Below are 21,519 nucleotides of genomic sequence, written 5' to 3'. Positions count from 1 at the left end.
GGTGGCCCCCCCGCATTTTGCCGCTTCCTACTAAAGCATGCATGGATGAAGATAAAACACACAGCAATCTCAGCTATGGTGCAGAGGGGGCGGAGGCTAAAAGACGCAATTGCATCATTTAGCCATGTCCCCTACCCGTGGAACCGCGACTCTCGGGCATCTCTGTATCTTGGGGGCAGGACCTAATAGATTGACAGTCCAGCCCTGCCACATGAAGTGTCATGGTGTCTCTCCTCTCCAGGCTTCTCCCGGAGAGTAGACATAAAAAGTAGGTAACTATGGCCTAACCCTCCCTCCCTGTAGCCTAACCCTCCCCGTTGGTGCCTAACCCTAACCCTCCATCCCCACAGCTTAACCAGTGTGGAGTCCCGGCAGTTCCTCGTTCGGGGTCACGGCGTCTGCATTTCGATCCATATTTTGGTCCCGGCGTCGGTATAATGAGGCGTGTTGGGATTCTGGCGTTGGTATTCCGACTCCCAGGATCCCAAACACCGGGATCCTGACCGGATCCCCACAGGAAAGTTGTAATTACGTTACACCTGCATTCTCACTTGTCTTTCTGGTGGAATAATCAATAGTGTTGAATATGTCTATTGTTATCTTTATATGATACTGAATTTAGAAATAAATGTTACCTTTTTCACATAAAATATAATGAAGAGTTTGATCATCTGGATTAATGGAATCAGGGGAGAGAAAAAAATTCCAATCCTGTGAAAAATAATAAATAAAATGAAGATGTCAAATAAGATTGTAAATATCTTACAGTATGGTAAATAAGTTGCACTCTACGGCTACCTATTATACATCAGTCAAATCATCTTTTGCCTTTCAGGTGACAAACGTACTAAGGGGGTAATTCAGACCTGATCGTAGCAGCAAATTTGTTAGCAGTTGGGCAAAACCATGTGCACTGCAGGGGGGGCAGATATAACATGTGCAGTCAGAGTTAGATTTGGGTGTGGTGTGTTCTAGAATTCCAATATCCTTCAAACATATCCTTCAAATTACGTCCACGTTGAACGCTTAGCAGCGGTGGTTTTGTGTTGAACGTGGGTACAGTGGATCTGATATCACTCGATGTATAAGGAAGTCTCACCAGCTACACGATAACACAATCCCAAAACGTGAGATTGCTGAGGGATCTAATCGACTTATTTTCAAGACCAGTTGCAATACAAACCTTAGTTTTGTGGAAAAGTCAATCAAAAAGAATTGGCCGATCATCACTTCTGACCCTAAGTTTAAGAAGGTCAACACAAAACCACCACTGCTAAGCGTTCGGCGTGGACGTAATTTGAAGGATATGTTACTGAGACCCACTATGAAACCTGTGACCACGTGACTGAATAAGCGTAATGGGTGCTTTACATGTCTGCAATGTACCAAATGCAGGTTACTGATAACTGGGCAGTTCTTTTGCCACCCTCTGTATGGTACCAAGATTTTTCTTCGACACCATCTGACTTTCCTACTTGATCATGTGGTTTATTTTTTAATGTGCTCATGTGGCAAAATGTATGTGGGTAAAACAACCCGTACGTTCAGGGAACGAATGAACCAACATAGATCCTCCATACATTTAGCATTTGCAAGCGGTAAGACCGATAAACCTGTGGCGATGCACTTCGTACAAATGAAGCACCAACTGTCAACGTTGAGATGCATGATGATTGACTGGATACCTCCACTGGCTAGGGGAGGTAATAGAGGGGCTTGCCTCCTTAAACGTGAGGCGTATTGGATTCATCGTCTGGACACCCTGTCATCCAAAGGACTTAATGAACAAAACTCATTCAATATTTTTATTTAATAATAGACTTTCATTTTTAATTTTTTCTTCTTTTTTTTCTTTTTCTATTTCATTGTGTAAGTTTGTTTTGTGGCTGTTGGTAATTGAAAATGTATTACAATTGCGATTTTTTTTTTGCATAATTTTTTTGTGGGGCAGTCCACTATTTGCTCGTCACCTATACTTTACCTGATGACCACAAGATGTTGGGTTAATTTGTGTCAATGTTTCTGGCTACGAATTAACCATTTATGTAGTGTTTTTGTATTTGTGTAAGTTTGGCTATTTCTGTGTTATATATTTGCACTTTTGGATTTATGAAGGTTTTATATTAGGTATTTTCAGTGAAGCCGGTATCTGGGTTCACCCTTGTGGCACTATATACTAAGGCAAACATTATTGTAGGTGTAAAATCAGTCCCACTTAGTGTAATGCAGTGTTGGTGGCATTTACTAATACTATATTAATTAGCACGGTAACTGCCAGCTGCATTATAGAAGTATACTTTTCTAGCCTTGTTAAACACGGATGTCAAGATATACGCTAAAATGATAGCTAATCGTATATGCCCCTTCCTATCCCATCTTATTAAACCAGATCAGGTGGGGTTTATTCCGGGCAGGCAGGCTCCGGACAATACTCGCCGGGTCCTAGATGTGATGGATTACTATGATTCCCTTGGGTCCCCTCTTCTAATCCTTTCCTTGGATGCTGAAAAAGCATTCGACAGGCTTCACTGGGGGTTTGTGCAAGCTGCGTTGCGTCGCTTTGGTTTTCAGGGAAGTATACTAGACTCTATCCTCGCCCTCTTTTCTTCTCCTTCGGCGATGGTTTCAGTTAATGGATGCCTATCTGCTAGTTTTGATATCACCAATGGTACGAGGCAGGGCTGTCCGTTGTCACCTCTTATATTTGCCTTAGCAATGGAGCCTTTGGTGGAGACTATTAGGTTGGCAGCGGACGTTCATGGTCCTATTATTGGTGATGTTTCTCACAAACTCAGTCTTTTTGCGGACGATATCCTCTTATGTTTAACGAGACCGGAGTTCTCTCTCCCTGACCTTCACCGGGTTCTGAAGTAGTTTTCCGAGGTGTCCTATTATAAATTGAATACCTCCAAAACTGAGGCCCTCCCTTTGCAGATTTCCACAGATTCTATACGGGCACTTCAGGGTGATTTTAGATACGCGTGGCAGTCTAAATCCCTCAAATATTTAGGTATTAACCTAGCTAGAGACCGCAACTTAATCGACTACAACTATAAGCCGTTATTACAGGCCTTTGAAACTCTGACCAAAGATTGGATGCTGCATGAGGTGTCCTGGCTGGGCCGTATAGCGGGCGCTAAAATGGTGCTCCTACCAAAGTTAATGTACCTTTATAGAGCTATTCCGAGACTTCTCCCTAAGCCATTTCTCCATAAGTTTAAGCAAACTCTAATAAACTACATCTGGAAAGGCTCTAAACCTAAAATAGCTAGACATACCCTTTCCCTTCCGAGACTTAGGGGAGGTGCTGCCTTCCCGGACCTCGAGGCCTATCAATCAGCTTGTATCCTGAGCCAGGTTAAGGATTGGTTCTTATCAGGGTCCCCTAAACAGTGGGCTACTATTGAGAGCTCCATGGTGGCCCCCTTTAGGCTCCCTGATCTCCTATGGTTACCTGCTACAGTGACTCCTCGCCAGACCCAGACCTGTAAGGCGATAGCTACTACGCTTCATATTTGGCGTAAATTTATTTCCTCTCAAGCGGAGATTACTTTACCTTCTCCAGAACTGTCCCTGTCTGCTATAGCTGCCCTAATTCCTTCTTTGAACCTGGACACGTGGGCTGAAAAGGGGGTGGCCTCATTGAAGGATGTGCTCCGAGTAGAGGGCCTACTTCCTTTTTCCCACCTCCAGAGTGAGGCCAGTGTTTCACCTCGGGATTTTTATAAGTATCTCCAGTTGAGACATTGGATCCAGAGTCATATCTCATTCCCCTTGACTAATTTAGTTTGCCCTCCCCTACTGTTATCTAAACTTCAACTGACAGCTCGGAGAGGTAATATCTCTTGGTGGTACCAGTTCTTATTGTCGGGACGGGTCTATGGGAAACTGCCCTCTTTGATTAAATGGGAGAAGGACCTCTCCCGGGTCCTGGCCGATGAGGATTGGGATGTCATTTTCCGTACTTGCTTTAAAGTTTCTAAATGTGTTCACCACTCGGAAATGTTTTTTAAATTGCTCCACAGAGCCTATTTCACTCCCGAGCGGCTGTATAAAATCTGGCCTACAGTCTCCCAGTTTTGCTGGAGGGGCTGCGCCTCGATCAGTGATATCTTTCATGTGTTTTGGGCTTGCCTGGTCGTGCGACCGCTCTGGAGGGAAGTATTTTCTCTGATCGGTGAGGTGTTGGGAACTGATGTCCCTGCAGACCCTTTAATGGCTCTGTTTCATTTCTACCCAGGGCCACTGTCACAGGGTGACAGGTACCTTATGGGACATATTTTAATTGCCACTAAGGCCTCCATAGCTCAATTGTGGAAATCTCCTTTAGTTCCCACGTCTACTGTTATTTTAGATAAAGTCCACAGGCACTACCTATTTGAAACGGCAGAGACAGCATTTTCTTCCTCTGCCTCTTCTAGTCATATGAAGTGGTTTAAGTGGATTGAGTTCCGTGAGCGCATGGGTCATTCTGTTATCTACAGTTCACCCATAGACTCTCGATTCCCCTGCAGAAAATCCCTGAGTTAAAATCAATTCTACTGATTAGGTATTAGACATCTTGTTTTCGTATTCCCTGACTCCGTGATTGTGATGCGGCTTTGCCCGCCTTTGCTTTTACTGCTGTTGATTGTGTCTGGCAGTTTCCCTCCCCCCTTTCCCCTTTCCTCCTCTTTTCCTCTATTTTTTGTTATTACTTCTTTTTACCATCTTTGTAGTCATGTTTGATTGTATTTGATTTGTTGTATGCTACTAATAATATATTGACAAAAGCCAATAAAAATTATTGTTAAAAAAAAAGAAGTATACTTTTCTCCGTTTTTGTTTACAGGATGACGCTGTGTGAGGGAGATGGTTTTGTAGTTTAAACGGGCTGTACGTTGCCATGGCAATGAGCGGTCATGCTACTTTTTAAGGTAATGGCTGTGTTTGATAATAAGGCCGGGCGTTACCATGACGATGGTGACGACGTACATCCTGTATGTGTTCCACCGATTGTCTGCTTCTGGCCGCACGCGATCCGCCCGGAAGTGCTGGGAATAACAATGCGGCTGCGGCGGCTTTCCAGTACTTCTATTCTTATAATAGCTATATTTAGCGCAGAGGTGGTTATTACTGATAATGTGCTGTTTACTCTGCTGTAAATATATATGCTCTATGTTGTATATGTGCAGTTATATTGCTAATTGTTCCTATGTGCTGATTGGTTAATTGTTGTGGGAGGTGGTTTGCTTCTGGTATTTGTGGTGCCACGGGGTTGACTTCAGTTACTTTATGATCCTGGCTGCAGCATAACTTGGTCTTGAAAAAGGTCCGTGCCAGGACCAAAACGTCGACCTCTGTACTTGGTCATGTGAGTGTTGATTAAAATAATTTTTCTCTACAAGCAAATCTGGTGAGTGCTTCCCTATTGAAAATTGAATCTATCTATCTATCTATCTATCTATCTATCTATCTATCTATCTATCTATCTATCTATCTATATATACATACACACATATTTACACACCATATTTGTTCTCCCTTTTTTAAGGGAGTCGGGCACCAAACTCCCCCTTGCCTCCGGGTGGCTGTGATGAACTTATGCCCCTGGCTCTGCCAAATGGGTCGCAGGAGAAATGAGCTCCACCACCTCTCCAGGACCACTTTAAGCCCTGCTATTAAATTCTCAAAGAAAAATCCCCTTATCCACTTGGTGGATTAATACTACAGTACAAATAGTGGAGCAGATGTATTAAGCCTGCAGAAGGCATATAGAAGTGATAAACCAGTGATAAGTGCAAAGTGATAACACACCATCCAATCAGATGCAATATGTAAATTAACAGTTAGTAGCTGATTGTCTGGTGCGTTATCACCTTGCACTTATCACTACTTTATCACTTCTCCAGGCTTAATACATCTGCTCCAATGTCTGGAAATAAAGGTCAGCAAGACTCTCATTGGACACGTACACAGCCACTCTGGACATGCTCACCACTTTCCAGCCAGCAATCACATACGCACTCTAAACTCTCAGAAAGGTCATTAGATCCTGTGTGTACACACATAGACATCATTAGTGATCATGCTGAGGACTTGGAGACAGACAATAACTGAAACATACAGTACATGAGTGATTACCATGCCAATGTCTGCGCATAGATCAAATCCAAGACATTCCTTGCTATGTCAAATTCAGGCATTCCTAACTTTTTACAGCAATGCATCCCGATTATCCTACAAAAAAGAAGATACATTTATAAAACATGTATTTTAATCCTAAAAACAGGCACCATAAGGTCACATGACATACCTTCTTAGAAATTCTCCAAATAAGGAGCCCATCAATACAAAAAGAAAATCGATTACCACCAGCCGATAGATATCTTGTCCAATATATGATTCCCAGCACTGCAATGAAAGTAGGACATTATTCTTATAATTTTATAATATCCAGAAATGTACATAGGAGAGTGTTTCCCATAGCATTAACGTTTTTGAATGGCTCTAATAACTACTGTGTGACTACCAGGTATTACATTTTTCTACTGGGACATGTCAATGAGATTATCTTGTAAAGAATATATACTGTAATAACAGATACAGGCATAACTGGGAGCAACCACTAAGGAGCCAAAAGTTGCATCAATCATGGTTTTTCTTGCAAGGACCCTGCACTCCTCTTCTATGCATGCAGCGGTCTTCTGAGAGCAGAATGGGGGCCCATGAGGCTGATGTTGCATAGCAGAAGCCTCCCCTAAATTTTCCTATATGACAAACTACTAGAACATCAAAAAGCAGTGGCTAACAATTTTAAGGTGTGATACAGTTGTTTTTCTCTTGGCTCCAACTGTATTGTGGCCTATAGTGGTTGCATCCTCTGTATACCTAGTAGTGATGATCCTGTATTTAGGCGAGGATGACCTATTGTAGTCAGTCTTGACAATGCTAAATTCCTTTGTCGTATAAACAACCCTTTATGAAGCTAAGAACACTGTACGCTGTTTACTTAAGAAGTACCGTAATGGTACGCTATCTGCGTAGCGATCGCTCAGCCGTAGGCGAGACGCTCAAGCGTCACGTTCGCTCACGGCCCAGTGATCACAGGACACGTTATTGGTTATGTCTAGGGGAATGATTCGCTGTAGCGTAGCATACGCTCGAGACCACGAGGAGGTCACCAGCGATGCAGACGCTTACAACACTATACCTTTATGTTAAAACCTTATACCAATGAAATACACTGAATACCTTAATGTGAGTACAGGGTGTAAGTGCAACCTTGTGTAACCTGACTATCTACAAAGCTGCTTGAGCGTCACCGACGCTCAAGTGAACACTTATCACTATAGAAAATACACAGATACTGGTTTAGGTTCCAAGGCCTATTAACTGTATTATGTCTAATATACTTGTAAAAGGGGATAACAGTACATATGATACACTACAATATAACAGAGACTTCCTAACCACAGATCTAAACAATAAATACAAAAAGACAATACTATACTAACCTGAATGCTATACAATACAATGCTATAATACTATGAGAGATATAAGAGTAAAGAAGAGAGAGAGAGATGGAGAGAGAGAGAGAGGAATTGGCTCACAGAAAGACAATGATTACGGAGAGAAACTTACGCACAAAGGGTAACGATCGCAAGCGCCTCTGGACAGCCAGCTTCCCGATTATCAGCAATGATAACAGTTTGAAGAGAAGTAAAGGCTGGATGTCACAGGCCCGTCTTTTATGCTACTCACACAATGCAATCTATTGGTCCCTACAGTCTCACTGTCCATTGGACGCAGGAACTCGGCTTCGCATTATAACAAAGGTCACAAGTTGATTCATATCAGTGGCCCTGGTTATGCAAAACAATGGGTGATAACTAACACATTCCTGTCTTCTGGAGGGGGTATTGTTTGGCGAATACAAAACAGAATCCTGTCTGGGTTCTGTTCTATATTCATGATGTCCACTTTCAGTTGAGACAATGACATCTCAGCCCTCATTCTCCTGTATACAAATCCAGCCCCATTTGTAAACACAGGTGTTGACCCTCCTCATTGAGTCTCAAAAGCTCAGTGTAATTAAAGACTATTGTACTCCGTCTGCGGGAAAGATACTGATTTGGAGTACAATTGATCTTCAATTACTATTCCTGTGTTTACCTTATGCATGTGTAGATATGAGGCCCTCTTAACATGCAAACTATTGTTTGGGGGATCTCTGAGGTCAAAGAGACATTTGAGACCTACTGATGCCTGTCTCCAACTGTTCAGATGCATGACTAAGTAAGGACAAATAATAATAAATAAATGGACATAACTTCTTATGTCCATAACTATTCGCACGAGCAATTAATCTGCTCCAAACCAACACCGGAATATTGCTATTTAAATACTCTTCCGATAGGTACCAAACACCACTGTCTGACTCCTGTTAGACCCTTCGCACAATACAAAGAGGGATTCCTCCGTTCAGGGACATTCTATATTAACCAAACTTTCAGAATCTATCAAAGGGACCATAATCTATAAACTACATTAATTGTGAAAATATGTAACGAATGAGTCGCACGCTACGACTACGTAAACTCTACCGTAAATACGCATACCGCGCCTGTGAGTGCACGCTATTGCGGGTATGCGCCTCCACGGGAGAGCGCACGCACGCGCAGCGCGGACCAGTGTGCGGTGCAAATATGGCAACGTGCATAGAGACATTTTTCTGACTTCGACAGTCCACCCTTTGGCAGTCAATAATAACTGCCACAAAACATTTAAGGAGAAAAATGTAAGTCAGGGGTTAATTGATTTCCATGGTGGGGTAAGGAAGAAGAGAGGAGTAGGTGTGAAAAGGGTATGACCTAGTGAGAAAGTAGAAGCATGTGTGTATGAGTCCATGTTTGGGGGGTCATGTATCATCGTGCCGTACGTGTGGTAAATCAAGCTTCGAGGTATTGCGAAGTATACATTTGAATTCCTTCTTATCCCGTACTAAGGGTCTGTGGATGGGCTGTCAAACTCTACCGAGCTCATTTCGGCTGTGGTTGTAACAAAATGGGGATGCACATTTTAATTGATGATACATGAATGGGGGAGGTATGTGGTTGCTGATATCTGTGCCTGTATTCCCTATCGTCTATGTGTGTTATTACCTGAGGGTTGTAGAGATGAAGATAAAGAACACTTATGGAGAATGCAATGATATTCTATGTCAGGGAAATGTACATCTGTTGTTGAAGTTGTGTTCGGTATCTGTTGAGAGTCGTCTTCTTTGCGCTGTTTTGCTCCTTAGGCATGAGCAACAAGCTTTGTCAGTGCCATCAGATTTACAAAAATGTTGGGCTAGCGTGAGTTTAAAAATACTAGGGAAACTGGGGATCCATGGCAAAGTTCATCAAGTGTCCATATTTAAAGTTGTCAAATCTTCTTCTTTGGTCAATCCGTTGTCTGTATACATCTCGTCTCGTCAGCTTCCTCGTCCAAGGGGGTCTTTGTATCTTGGAGAAAAGCAGAAAAACAGGTGAAAGAAACGGACCGTATAATCGCATTTTCATCACATCCTGGTTTCTATCATTGGGTCATAAATCAAATCCAGGTTAATTACGGTTTCCTCACTCCTCAAGCTCATCACTTTTGTACTTTGTTTGCACCTCATTAAAGCCTGCCCGCATCTAAATATCAATCCAATCGATATAACGACACCCAAGATACATAGTAGAAACTTTCCAACATCCATTATGACTCCTTGAGCCCATTCTCCCAAACCGGAGAACCAATTTCGCGGGTTCAACCATGACACCCAACCAGTCAGCTCATTACCTACAGCAGCAAGGGTGAGATTGTGTTTTCGACGAAATTCCCACTTTAATTGCAGAATATCATCCATCTTTTGGTCTATGACCTCTACCGGATCCTCGGTGCTATTCGTGATATACGTGCAACACTTTATGCCGTACTGTGTTGCTAATGTAACACAATATCCGCCTGTTACTGCTGTAAGATAATTAAGAACCATCCTATGCTGAACTAGTTCTGTTTTGTAAGCTTGAAGTTCTCTTCCAGTGTATCTAAACGTGTCATCATACATTTCAGTGATATTATCTAACAAATTGGCGAGTGCGGAAATGTATTTATAATTCATCACTCCTCGAGCGGTACGAGTGAAATCTAACGCTACCAGAACCTGAATCCCGGTGGATTCATGGATAAGATCAGAGGCCGGATGCTCTAACCTTTCTGACAGTTGTCTTTTAACCCGGTGCTCGTAGTGAGTGTGAGTATAAGGAGCTTGGGCACCACGGTGTATGTCCTTCATTTTGTCATGTGTAACAGTCATCACTTCAGGCAATACTTTTCCAATATAACACAATCCTTCAGAGTTTGGGGCTAGCCACTTGTACGCCTTTCTCCCGCATATGAAATATGCGTCATCGGGGAGAACATAAGGGACGGAGAAGGACATGACCATGTTACAAACCTTCCAGGTGAAATCTCCTGACCCTAATTCTTCCATCTGCCTAATGCACGTATCAGTTTGTATGACATGTGCACAGTATCCTGGTGATACCTCTCCAACTCTAGTAATCCTATTTCCTAAGGTATATCGATACCGAAAAGATTTTCCTCTACTTGCTATGTGGCGTACCAGCTCTGTATCTGTAGGCATTCTATCTGCTCTGTGTGAAAAGGTCATGGTAAGGTTGCTCCATGACACTTCCCAATTTCCCGGTTTTCTGGGATTGGAGATGTTAAAACATATGAGGGACCTATCCACATGGTATTGGTGGAGCTTCAAACTAGGAGGGCTGGAGATATTAAACCTCCGGTCCACCGGTCTCCCACCACTTAGCTCAAGTAACTCCCCTAACGTTAAAGGAAATGGTACTAGCCCTGATTTGCTGTGTCCCTGAGGTACTTGAGAGCATACCCAACAATCGGTCTTATTTAACACATTACCCACTAAGGAGTGATAGTCACTCAATGGATGCCGGTCCATATGGATATTAAAACTGGATTGGCATTTCTTTGTTACAGAGCCTACAGATACAACTTTCTTTTTGAACTAACATTCCTTCACAGTTGTTTACAAATAACATGGTTGTTAGATCGTGCCCGGTACTCGCCTTTGCTTGGTGATTGGGTTGCTATTGGAAATTTACACCTCCGTCTCAGTCATCAGGACCTTTCTGGATCCTTTCTCGACCTCACTGGTACTCTCACCGAAACAGACTGCTCTGGTCAACATCATGGTTAACGGGAAAATCCATGTCACAGTCTCTTGGGGCAAGTCCATCTTACAGGAGGAGAAAAGAAGAAATTTGTAAAGGGGGTATAAGAAAATCAGTTTGAGGGGGAGAGAACTCGTTACGATAATAAGTTCTCTCGTTTTGTTGTTCTTTTTGTTCTGCTGTCCTCTCAAAAGGTGCTGTCTCTTCAGTCTTCCGAATGAACCTTCTGGTGATGTAATCTTTCTTCCTAACTAGCGATCTTTCTGTGTGGAGCAAAAATCTGGCATTACCATTGGTTAACACTTAGGGGTGACATACCATCTTTAAATCATGGAAACATGAGTGAGGAGAGAGAGAAAATAAAAAACAAAAGAGATAGAGAACAATTCATGTGCATATATACATTACATAACCCGACAATAACCACCAATAAGAGAAGAGAAACAAAGCATTTTTAAACGTTGTCAACATTAAGAAAACATTGTCAGACTATTAGGCTGTCGTATCTACGTGTCTAATGGTTTCCTTGAGCAGTCCCTCCCCACCAGCACTTGCATTATTCCACTGTCTGTATCTGGCCAGAATAAATTGTGGTGGATAGGTCATGCTGGGGTTTGGTAGACTTCTGCAAGGACCAAGCGAATATGCAATGTTTGAATTCTTACCAATAATCGTCAGAGATGGGGATAGAGAGAGAAAGAAAAAACATTTTTCACAAATACATTTACAACGTTTAACCTGGTCATTCCTGTGTCTTCAGTGAATGACCTCCCAATTTACTAACCGTTACCTCAGGCTTACCATCAGTCCTAATGATCACCTTTCCTAACTATATATTATGGGTGTGGCCCAAAATTCTTCCTATATGATCCCTGCTTGTAATTTGGTGTGTCATAACTTTTGCTCATTTTCATGTCTAGGGGGTCTGATTTTATGTGGGCTGTTGCAGTTACTGGCATAATGCCCTTCTCTTTTGCACAGATCACAAATCCTTAAGTTCCTCCATGTGCCAATGGCCTGGGGTTTTGGTTGATTTGATGCCTCCTCAAACGCTCGGATGTTCATCATCATCAATCGTTTCCCCTGTACTTCCCTGATTCTTTGGTTTTTATGATTATGGTGTTGTTTTTCTCTTGACCTACAATCTCTTGCAATGTGTCCCTTTTTATGACAACTGTAACAGACTTTCATATCTGGATTTCTCGCAGGGGTGTGTGGCTTTTGTTGGGGTGGTCTTGTGGTTTGGGCCTGAATATTTGCTGCCATTAACTTATCTTTTAGTGACTCTCTGTACCTGGTGCTATTCTGATCATGATTAATGACGGCCTCTCTTAGTGCGGCCACCGAGATCTCTCTCCAGTTTGGGTTGGTGGTCTGTACCCTTGTTTTTAATTCATCCTTTAAACCATTCATTAATACCTTAACCGCTATTCCTTTATGTTGTGCATTTGTCTTGATGTCTGCGATCCCAGTGTTCCTAGCCATTATTTGCAGTGCTCGATTGAAATAATTAGAAACATTTTCCTTTTCGTTTTGCCTTATGGAGAAAATTTCACTCCACTTGACAGTGGTTGGGAAATATATTCCTAACTGTCGGTTAATCTGCCTAATACATTCCTGATTGTGTTCCTCCATACAGGGTACCTCCATGTTTAATTTACAATCAGCAATGAATTTTTCAGGGTCAACCCTGGAGGGCAAACATGCCCTCAGCACTGTCCGCCACTCTTTGTTGGTGGGTTCTGTGGCGTTTCCTAGTTCTTTAATAAACCTTTGGCATTTGGCTAGATTTTTCCCAGGATCAGGAAATTCGGACATAATTGATCTCAATTCGGTCCGGGACAAGAGACAGCGCATTGCACTGTCCTTGACGGGAATGATTCCCTGATCGTCAGTCTTCCCATTGGGGACTGAGATCACCCTGGCCAGATCGAGCTCAGTTACATCATCTTGTGTTGGTCTTACAATATGGGGTACCTCTGTTTGTGCGTGATATGAAACATTGTACGTACCTGTGGACACGACCTCACCTGACCCTCCGTTAGGGGGTTCGATTATTGCCTTTACCAATTTGGTCGTGTCCACCTGGATGGCTTTTGTGATGGTTGCTGGAAGAGGTGCTGACATCGTTCTGGGCTCACTGTCTTGTTTGTATTCCTGAGGGAGGTTTGACATGGGGGGCAACTTGCACAGGTTAATAGTTGTACATTCAACAGTATTACAATAATCATAGTTACATTTATTACACTTATTCTTATAATCTATATTACAGTTGCTAAGAGCGTTTTTATTGTTCCACTTTTGTGCTTTTCTCTCCGCAATCAACTCCTCTCCTGCTGCCATGTCTCTCCCCTCAAGATAAGAGTTAGAAAAGTCAATAGACTCTTTTTGTAATTCACTTTCCTGTTGCCATAACTGTAAATATTCATAATGTTTATTTTGTCTCTTCGTTGGTTCAACGAGACTTATCCTCCTCCTTAAATTTTGTAACACTACTGGACTGAAGCTACCTATTCTTGGGAATTTGTCCCTGTCTTGTACAGTCATTCTCTCCCATTCATCACATAAAACTTCAGCGTGATTTCCATATTTCTTACACATCACATATCGTGCCGACCCGATGGATCGGTTCTCTGAATCAACCCGAACCGAGGTTGATCGCCCCCTACCTGAACAAATGGCCCCCATAATCTGCAGGCGTTGCCTATTCCTCCTTGAATATCAAGGCTTTCAGCGAACCCTTACAAACAAACCAAGATGTCCTTGGGCAGGCCGGCGGTGGTGGTTTATCAAGTACCCCACTTACTTCTCGCCCACGTTGGCCTGTGCTGCAATCACTGTAGCCAGAGCTGCTGTACCCAACCTAGGGCCCCTGTGAACCTTTATTTACTGGGGCGCTTTCCCCAGCAAGTATCGGTTGTTGGATAGTTCCTGAGTGACCAGCGAACTTCCCTTCCCAAAAAATAAAAAATTACACAAATCACGTCAGAATGTACAAATAGCGTTTGTGACCACTTTACTCTGATGGTATTAGGTCAGATTACTAACTACTGCACACAATTACGTGCGGTCCAATCGTTCAGTACACGAGCACTACTTGTCATGTACTGAAAGATCAATGGAATCGATGTTTCCGGCCGCGATTCCTTCAGCGAGAGCTTGTATGGCCTATATGGGTTCTGCACCAACACCCCAGGCGTTGTGCCACTGTACTTTTATAGCGGACCTCTTTGTCTTGTTACCTTATGACCTCCTGGTCTTGTTACCTTATGGTCCGCTATACTCTAATGCTCAAATATTATTTAACCAGAGATGCCTCCCTAGCCACCGTATATGTCACTTACACGTATGTCCCTCGACGAGTACTCGGCTTTTCCTTTTGGTTCCACCTTTTAAATTGTATAAACACACTCACTCAACACATGTACACTTTGTTTCTATGTCTATTTCTGCGCAGAAATTGTCTTCAGGCCAAGAGTGTTACCAATTAGGAGCAGGATCTGTTAAACTAAATTTCAGATTTTCTAAAAATAGATTTGCGTTATTTACCGCGTCGCGTTATCTACCGCTGTGCGTTAATTATCGCCTTTGCGTTACTTCACTTTATCACAACTTGAGCTACGTGGGCGTAACCGGACGCTACGTTGCGTAATGAACGCTGCGTGCGTCTGCCTTTTGGATTGCGTACGCTAGTCTTTGTTAGCGACACGTGTACGCAATGCAAAGGATCCACCGTAACACAATATATTTATTTATCAATGTAGGTGATCCCTGATCATCTACCGCAATCCACACTGACTGCCTTGTATCTTCAGACAAACCGTGTGTTGTTCTATACTTTAACTATTACCTCTACTATTAAATAACAGCAAATCTCCTTTTAGCACTTTCTATCAACTATAAAATTTGGCAAACAGGAATAGTGATATACGAAAAATGAAATACACAAGTGAAAAGAAATGCAGGTATGTATGCGTACGCAAGACAAAAGAAAAATAAACAGTTTTAAAAAGACACAAGCGTTTTGTTCTTACTTCCGGTTACCGGGTTCCTTCAGCACTCTTTATCTAAGCGAAGCAGACGCTTATCCCGCCAGCACTATGAGACAATCTCCCACCCTTTGCTGGGGGATAATGTCTGCTGATCTACCTAGTGCAGATGTGAGAAGTATAGGACGAGTCCCCAATTGACAATGCTAAATTCCTTTGTCGTATAAACAACCCTTTATGAAGCTAAGAACACTGTACGCTGTTTACTTAAGAAGTACCGTAATGGTACGCTATCTGCGTAGCGATCGCTCAGCCGTAGGCGAGACGCTCAAGCGTCACGTTCGCTCACGGCCCAGTGATCACAGGACACGTTATTGGTTATGTCTAGGGGAATGATTCGCTGTAGCGTAGCATACGCTCGAGACCACGAGGAGGTCACCAGCGATGCAGACGCTTACAACACTATACCTTTATGTTAAAACCTTATACCAATGAAATACACTGAATACCTTAATGTGAGTACAGGGTGTAAGTGCAACCTTGTGTAACCTGACTATCTACAAAGCTGCTTGAGCGTCACCGACGCTCAAGTGAACACTTATCACTATAGAAAATACACAGATACTGGTTTAGGTTCCAAGGCCTATTAACTGTATTATGTCTAATATACTTGTAAAAGGGGATAACAGTACATATGATACACTACAATATAACAGAGACTTCCTAACCACAGATCTAAACAATAAATACAAAAAGACAATACTATACTAACCTGAATGCTATACAATACAATGCTATAATACTATGAGAGATATAAGAGTAAAGAAGAGAGAGAGAGATGGAGAGAGAGAGAGAGGAATTGGCTCACAGAAAGACAATGATTACGGAGAGAAACTTACGCACAAAGGGTAACGATCGCAAGCGCCTCTGGACAGCCAGCTTCCCGATTATCAGCAATGATAACAGTTTGAAGAGAAGTAAAGGCTGGATGTCACAGGCCCGTCTTTTATGCTACTCACACAATGCAATCTATTGGTCCCTACAGTCTCACTGTCCATTGGACGCAGGAACTCGGCTTCGCATTATAACAAAGGTCACAAGTTGATTCATATCAGTGGCCCTGGTTATGCAAAACAATGGGTGATAACTAACACATTCCTGTCTTCTGGAGGGGGTATTGTTTGGCGAATACAAAACAGAATCCTGTCTGGGTTCTGTTCTATATTCATGATGTCCACTTTCAGTTGAGACAATGACATCTCAGCCCTCATTCTCCTGTATACAAATCCAGCCCCATTTGTAAACACAGGTGTTGACCCTCCTCATTGAGTCTCAAAAGCTCAGTGTAATTAAAGACTATTGTACTCCGTCTGCGGGAAAGATACTGATTTGGAGTACAATTGATCTTCAATTACTATTCCTGTGTTTACCTTATGCATGTGTAGATATGAGGCCCTCTTAACATGCAAACTATTGTTTGGGGGATCTCTGAGGTCAAAGAGACATTTGAGACCTACTGATGCCTGTCTCCAACTGTTCAGATGCATGACTAAGTAAGGACAAATAATAATAAATAAATGGACATAACTTCTTATGTCCATAACTATTCGCACGAGCAATTAATCTGCTCCAAACCAACACCGGAATATTGCTATTTAAATACTCTTCCGATAGGTACCAAACACCACTGTCTGACTCCTGTTAGACCCTTCGCACAATACAAAGAGGGATTCCTCCGTTCAGGGACATTCTATATTAACCAAACTTTCAGAATCTATCAAAGGGACCATAATCTATAAACTACATTAATTGTGAAAATATGTAACGAATGAGTCGCACGCTACGACTACGTAAACTCTACCGTAAATACGCATACCGCGCCTGTGAGTGCACGCTATTGCGGGTATGCGCCTCCACGGGAGAGCGCACGCACGCGCAGCGCGGACCAGTGTGCGGTGCAAATATGGCAACGTGCATAGAGACATTTTTCTGACTTCGACAGTCTCCACCTCATGCACAGTCTAGTGCAACCGATTTTGGAGTGAGCTGGGCTGGAACAACCTTTAGCAATTTTGGCAACCAGAATGTTAAATACAATGCAGAATATTTCTGAATATGAGCGTCCTTATATTGTGGGAAGCAGTGACCTACTGAATCATGTAGTGACTGAATTATGCAGATTAGTGATGTGAGACTCCTGTCAAAGCTACATAAAAAAAACAAAGGATCTTGAAAATGTTGTTTTCAAATAACAATGCAGCCTTTTTTACTGAATCATGGTTAGCTCATCATAAAGCACCGCCTCCCTTAACTTTTGGTTATTGAAGGGATGTGATCTTTTATGGTTTACGTGTCCTTGCATCTGGGTTACTTATTTAATCTAGAATTTTCGGATTAATGTGATATTGTGATAATCTGAATGTCTGTTTCCTCTGTTATTTTGTTTTCTAAATTGTCTTGAGTGATGCTGTACTATTCCCCTTTCTCCCTTTTCCCCGTTTTTCCTTTTTGTCTTCCCTCCCTCCAAATGCTAATTCATTTTTGCTGTATCTTGACAAAATCTTTCAATAAATAGTATTTGAAAAAAAATAAAAAAAATTGTTTTCAAAAAGTGTTACATATACTGTACATGTACATTTTAGGAACCTGTGTCAGTGTATGCCCTGGCTCATGGGGGCACTCTCAGAAAGCCAAACAGGCAAATATTAAATAGTTTACAAACGAAACAAAGAAAAATGCGCTTCAAACAATAGTGCTGCAACAGCTGCTAGGGTGGTCACCTCACCCTCAAAAGTGAATACAAAGAATATGGGTTTTGCAGTCGAGCGCATCTCTGGGATACGTATATCAGTCACAATGTGGGATAATAGATTGGTGTTCTCAAATCATAAAGTTCATCTTTCAGTCCAGGATTATACCAATAGTTTTCCTTTTCTCTCCAATCTATTTCAATGAGAGATTGATGTACACTCGTCCACATATAAAAGCACAAAAAGGACATATATAGTGTGATACAATTTATAAACACTTTTAATTTCCGCCGTAATGTCAATTAAAAAGGTTATACAAAATCCACCAATAAAGTGCCAATGTGCATACTGGATAGTGTGGGGTGTTCAAACGCCCACCCAAAACCGCTTGATGTTAAACAGACAGATCTTTTCCGGGTTCAGGATACTGCGGCAATTCCGGAATGGGGCGTCTCAATCCTTCACACTGCGAGACAGGTAGGTCAATCTGGCCACCTTGACCTATAAATTGTATCACACTATATGTCATCTTTGTGCTTTTATATGTGGACGAGTGTACATCAATCTCTCATTGAAATAGATTGGAGAGAAAAGGAAAACTATTGGTATAATCCTGGACTGAAAGATGAACTTTATGATTTGAGAACACCAATCCATTATCCCACATTGTGACTGATATATGTATCCCAGAGATGCACTCGGCCGCAAAACCCATATTCTAATTATTAAATAATGCATTCTTGTTCCACATGCTGGATGCATCAAGCATTGCATTTTGCTTGCGATGCATGCCTCCACTCTTCATAAGCATAAAAGCGTTTATTAATGCCATATACTTGAAGAAAATCACAAAGGACAGTTCTTGCGGTAAGAGCTGTCCTTTGCAGTAAAAGGACTTCCGGGTTTAGGATCCGGACGTGCACCGTGGGGGTGGGGGGGTGGGGAGGTATGCTAGGATGGATCCAATTAGATTCCTCTCAGCAGGTAATTGCAAAGGAAAACCCATAGGCTTCCCACCACATCCAAGCCCCAGAATCTATCGTATTCTGGGGCTTAGAGCATGTGCGGTAAAAGGCCAAACCTCAGAAAATTGCATTTTAAAGCCACATTTTTTTTAAAACATGGTGCATCCAATCCAAAGTGCTTTACAGAGAATATTAGGCCATTTACATCAATAGTCTTCACTACGCATGCGTAGCCCGGCCCACATAACAGTCACATCGGCTACTCCGGCACTAGTTCCATCATTAAACAAAGTGGGTAAAAAACATTCAAGACCACTAAATAATACATTTCCCAGTTATTGCAAGGAACGGACAATTCTTTTTATATCATATCTGTAGAAACATGTTTTGTACATCAGTAAAACCATACACATTATGCTGACGTGGGTCATTATATTCCAATGGAACATTGTAACCTCTACTACTGGTCACACAATCTTTATTTAAAACAATGAAAAGAACATAGAGATCGTTAACAAGTAAATTAAAGAATTTTTGCAAAGAGCAAAAACATTTTATTTAGATTAATACTGGCACATGTGGAACAATTTTTGGAGAATGGGAAAACTACATCACAACTTTATGTACTGCTGGAGGATCACAAATACACGGCTCATTTAATACTTTATGGTACAGTATATGTCCTGAATGGTAGAGGGTAATCCTCCTATTGCCTTATAGTTTTCTCCTATTCGATTTGATGTAGAGTTTTCAGGGGGAGGGGGCGGCGAGCACACAACTATTATTATTTTTTCCTTTTATGTTTTATTTGTAGTTATAGCTGTATATTGAATTTACAGTCTCACACATTAAGGGTTTTGTTCTCCGTGAATTCAGCATAATACTAATGTTATACTCAACCTACGAACTGTTTTGTTTTCGTGTATCATATTGTAACAAAAGACACTTGAGATGTTGACATTGTACAACTACTTTTGTGTTAGTGTCTAGCGAAGATGTGATACACTTGTCATTTATCTGTCATATGATACTGTAACACTCATTGCTTCAATAAAAAAATATATATAAATAGTGGCAGATGTACAGTTGTGGCTGGCACTTTGCTACTTTGCTGAGAAACCCCCACAATGCAGAGAGATCTTCATCATTGTTGGGAAATTTCTAACTGGGGGTTATTCAGAGATGAACGCAGATGGCTGCATAGGCTGAGCACAGTACAAGGCCGCCCAGCATGTGTGGGACTGCCTCCCGATGTGTTTGCAATCTCATTGCGAATGTATCGGATCTAGGGTCGGCCCCTGGCAGCGCAGCCTGGCTGCACTGCCAGGCGGTCAGTGGCCATTTTGGAGCGGCTGTATGTGACACAAAAAGTGTCCAGGATCATAGTGACACAGTAGTATACGCATAACCTCTCATCAGATAACCTTGATCCTACACTGCATCACTAGATCTTTAAAGACCGGTCTGAGTGACTGCAGAGTACTCTACACCCATCTCTTCACCTTCCCTAGTCAAGGAGATGGGCCATAAATTGTGACTGCTATACCACTGACTTCTACATATGTATTTTTCATTAGACATTATTTTATATTAGGTTACTTGTATTTTCTGCTTAGTGGTTTTTCAACGGACATTATACTACAGGACAACTTTTTATAGGAAAAACTGCTTTTTTTAGCGTGGGGGCCCAAAATCATAGTTATGCACCTAAGCCGCCCTTTTGCTAGTTCCACCACTGCTCCGGGGTATAAGAAATACTACTTACTTCTTTGATTACTGTAAACATTTATTAAAAAGAATGAAGCCATATTCTCTGAGCTGGCTTATTACACCTTTGCCAGGCCAGTCTCTGCAGATGTGCATATACGTGATTCAGCTTTGTGGCTCACAAACACACACGTGATCTAAAGGCTTGGATTTGGGATTCAGTTCCATTAATGGAAATTAAAGTATAGAAATAAATGCAATTTATATTAGGAACTAAATACATGCTTTTTAAACAGTATTTCATAAAACTAAATGCATTATTTTAATGGTTTTGGTCTGCTTTCACCATCCACAGATACTGTAGCAATAACAGAACAGATACTTTATAATCTGACATCCCCATGGAAACGCATGACAATGAATTGGGGAGTGAACATAAATCGTACAGTAACTTCTTTGATGAATTGGGTGATAAGCCCTAAAAACAACAAAAATGACTTTTTACCCTTTCATAAATATGCCCCTTAAATCACTCCCTGGTTGGCCTGAGGGCAACATTGTAAATAAGCTTCAGGTATAAAACTACGGGAACACTTTTTAAGTCTCAATTATTAAAAATAATACGTGTACCCTGAGAAATGCGTCATGCTGTGGAACAACGTTCCCATATACCAGTTCAGAGAGAAAAACACAGATTTGATGTACTGTTTATAAATAAAGTAACACCTAGATAAACATAAGGGTCTTGGTGCTGAATAGTTTTTATATTGTCTATGCAAAATTCAAATCTAAAATACGAACTAAATATACTATAAATTAGTAGAGATTGCTTTTGATGCCAGAATTAAATCATATATTACTTTTGTAATCACACATATTATTTATTAAC

At 41.6% G+C, this 21,519-nt stretch overlaps 1 protein-coding gene across 3 annotated transcripts in view; it reads right to left on the bottom strand.

Moving 5' to 3' along the window:
- Window positions 1-21,519, bottom strand: part of TMC5 (transmembrane channel like 5) — a 383,751-nt gene that overhangs the window by 61,019 nt on the left and 301,213 nt on the right. For all 3 annotated transcript variants that reach the window (XM_063934401.1, XM_063934400.1, XM_063934399.1), the window contains 3 exons: window positions 6,296-6,393; window positions 6,124-6,219; window positions 636-711 (listed from right to left, as the gene is read on the bottom strand). In XM_063934401.1, the coding sequence (XP_063790471.1) occupies window positions 636-711; window positions 6,124-6,219; window positions 6,296-6,393 (270 nt within the window). The remainder of the gene's footprint in view (window positions 1-635; window positions 712-6,123; window positions 6,220-6,295; window positions 6,394-21,519) is intronic.

The sequence above is a fragment of the Pseudophryne corroboree genome, chromosome 7, assembly GCF_028390025.1.
Source record: "Pseudophryne corroboree isolate aPseCor3 chromosome 7, aPseCor3.hap2, whole genome shotgun sequence".
Lineage (NCBI taxonomy): Eukaryota > Metazoa > Chordata > Amphibia > Anura > Myobatrachidae > Pseudophryne > Pseudophryne corroboree.
The sequence above is the reverse complement of the archived record's forward strand: the minus strand, read 5'-3'. Positions and strand labels throughout refer to the sequence as shown.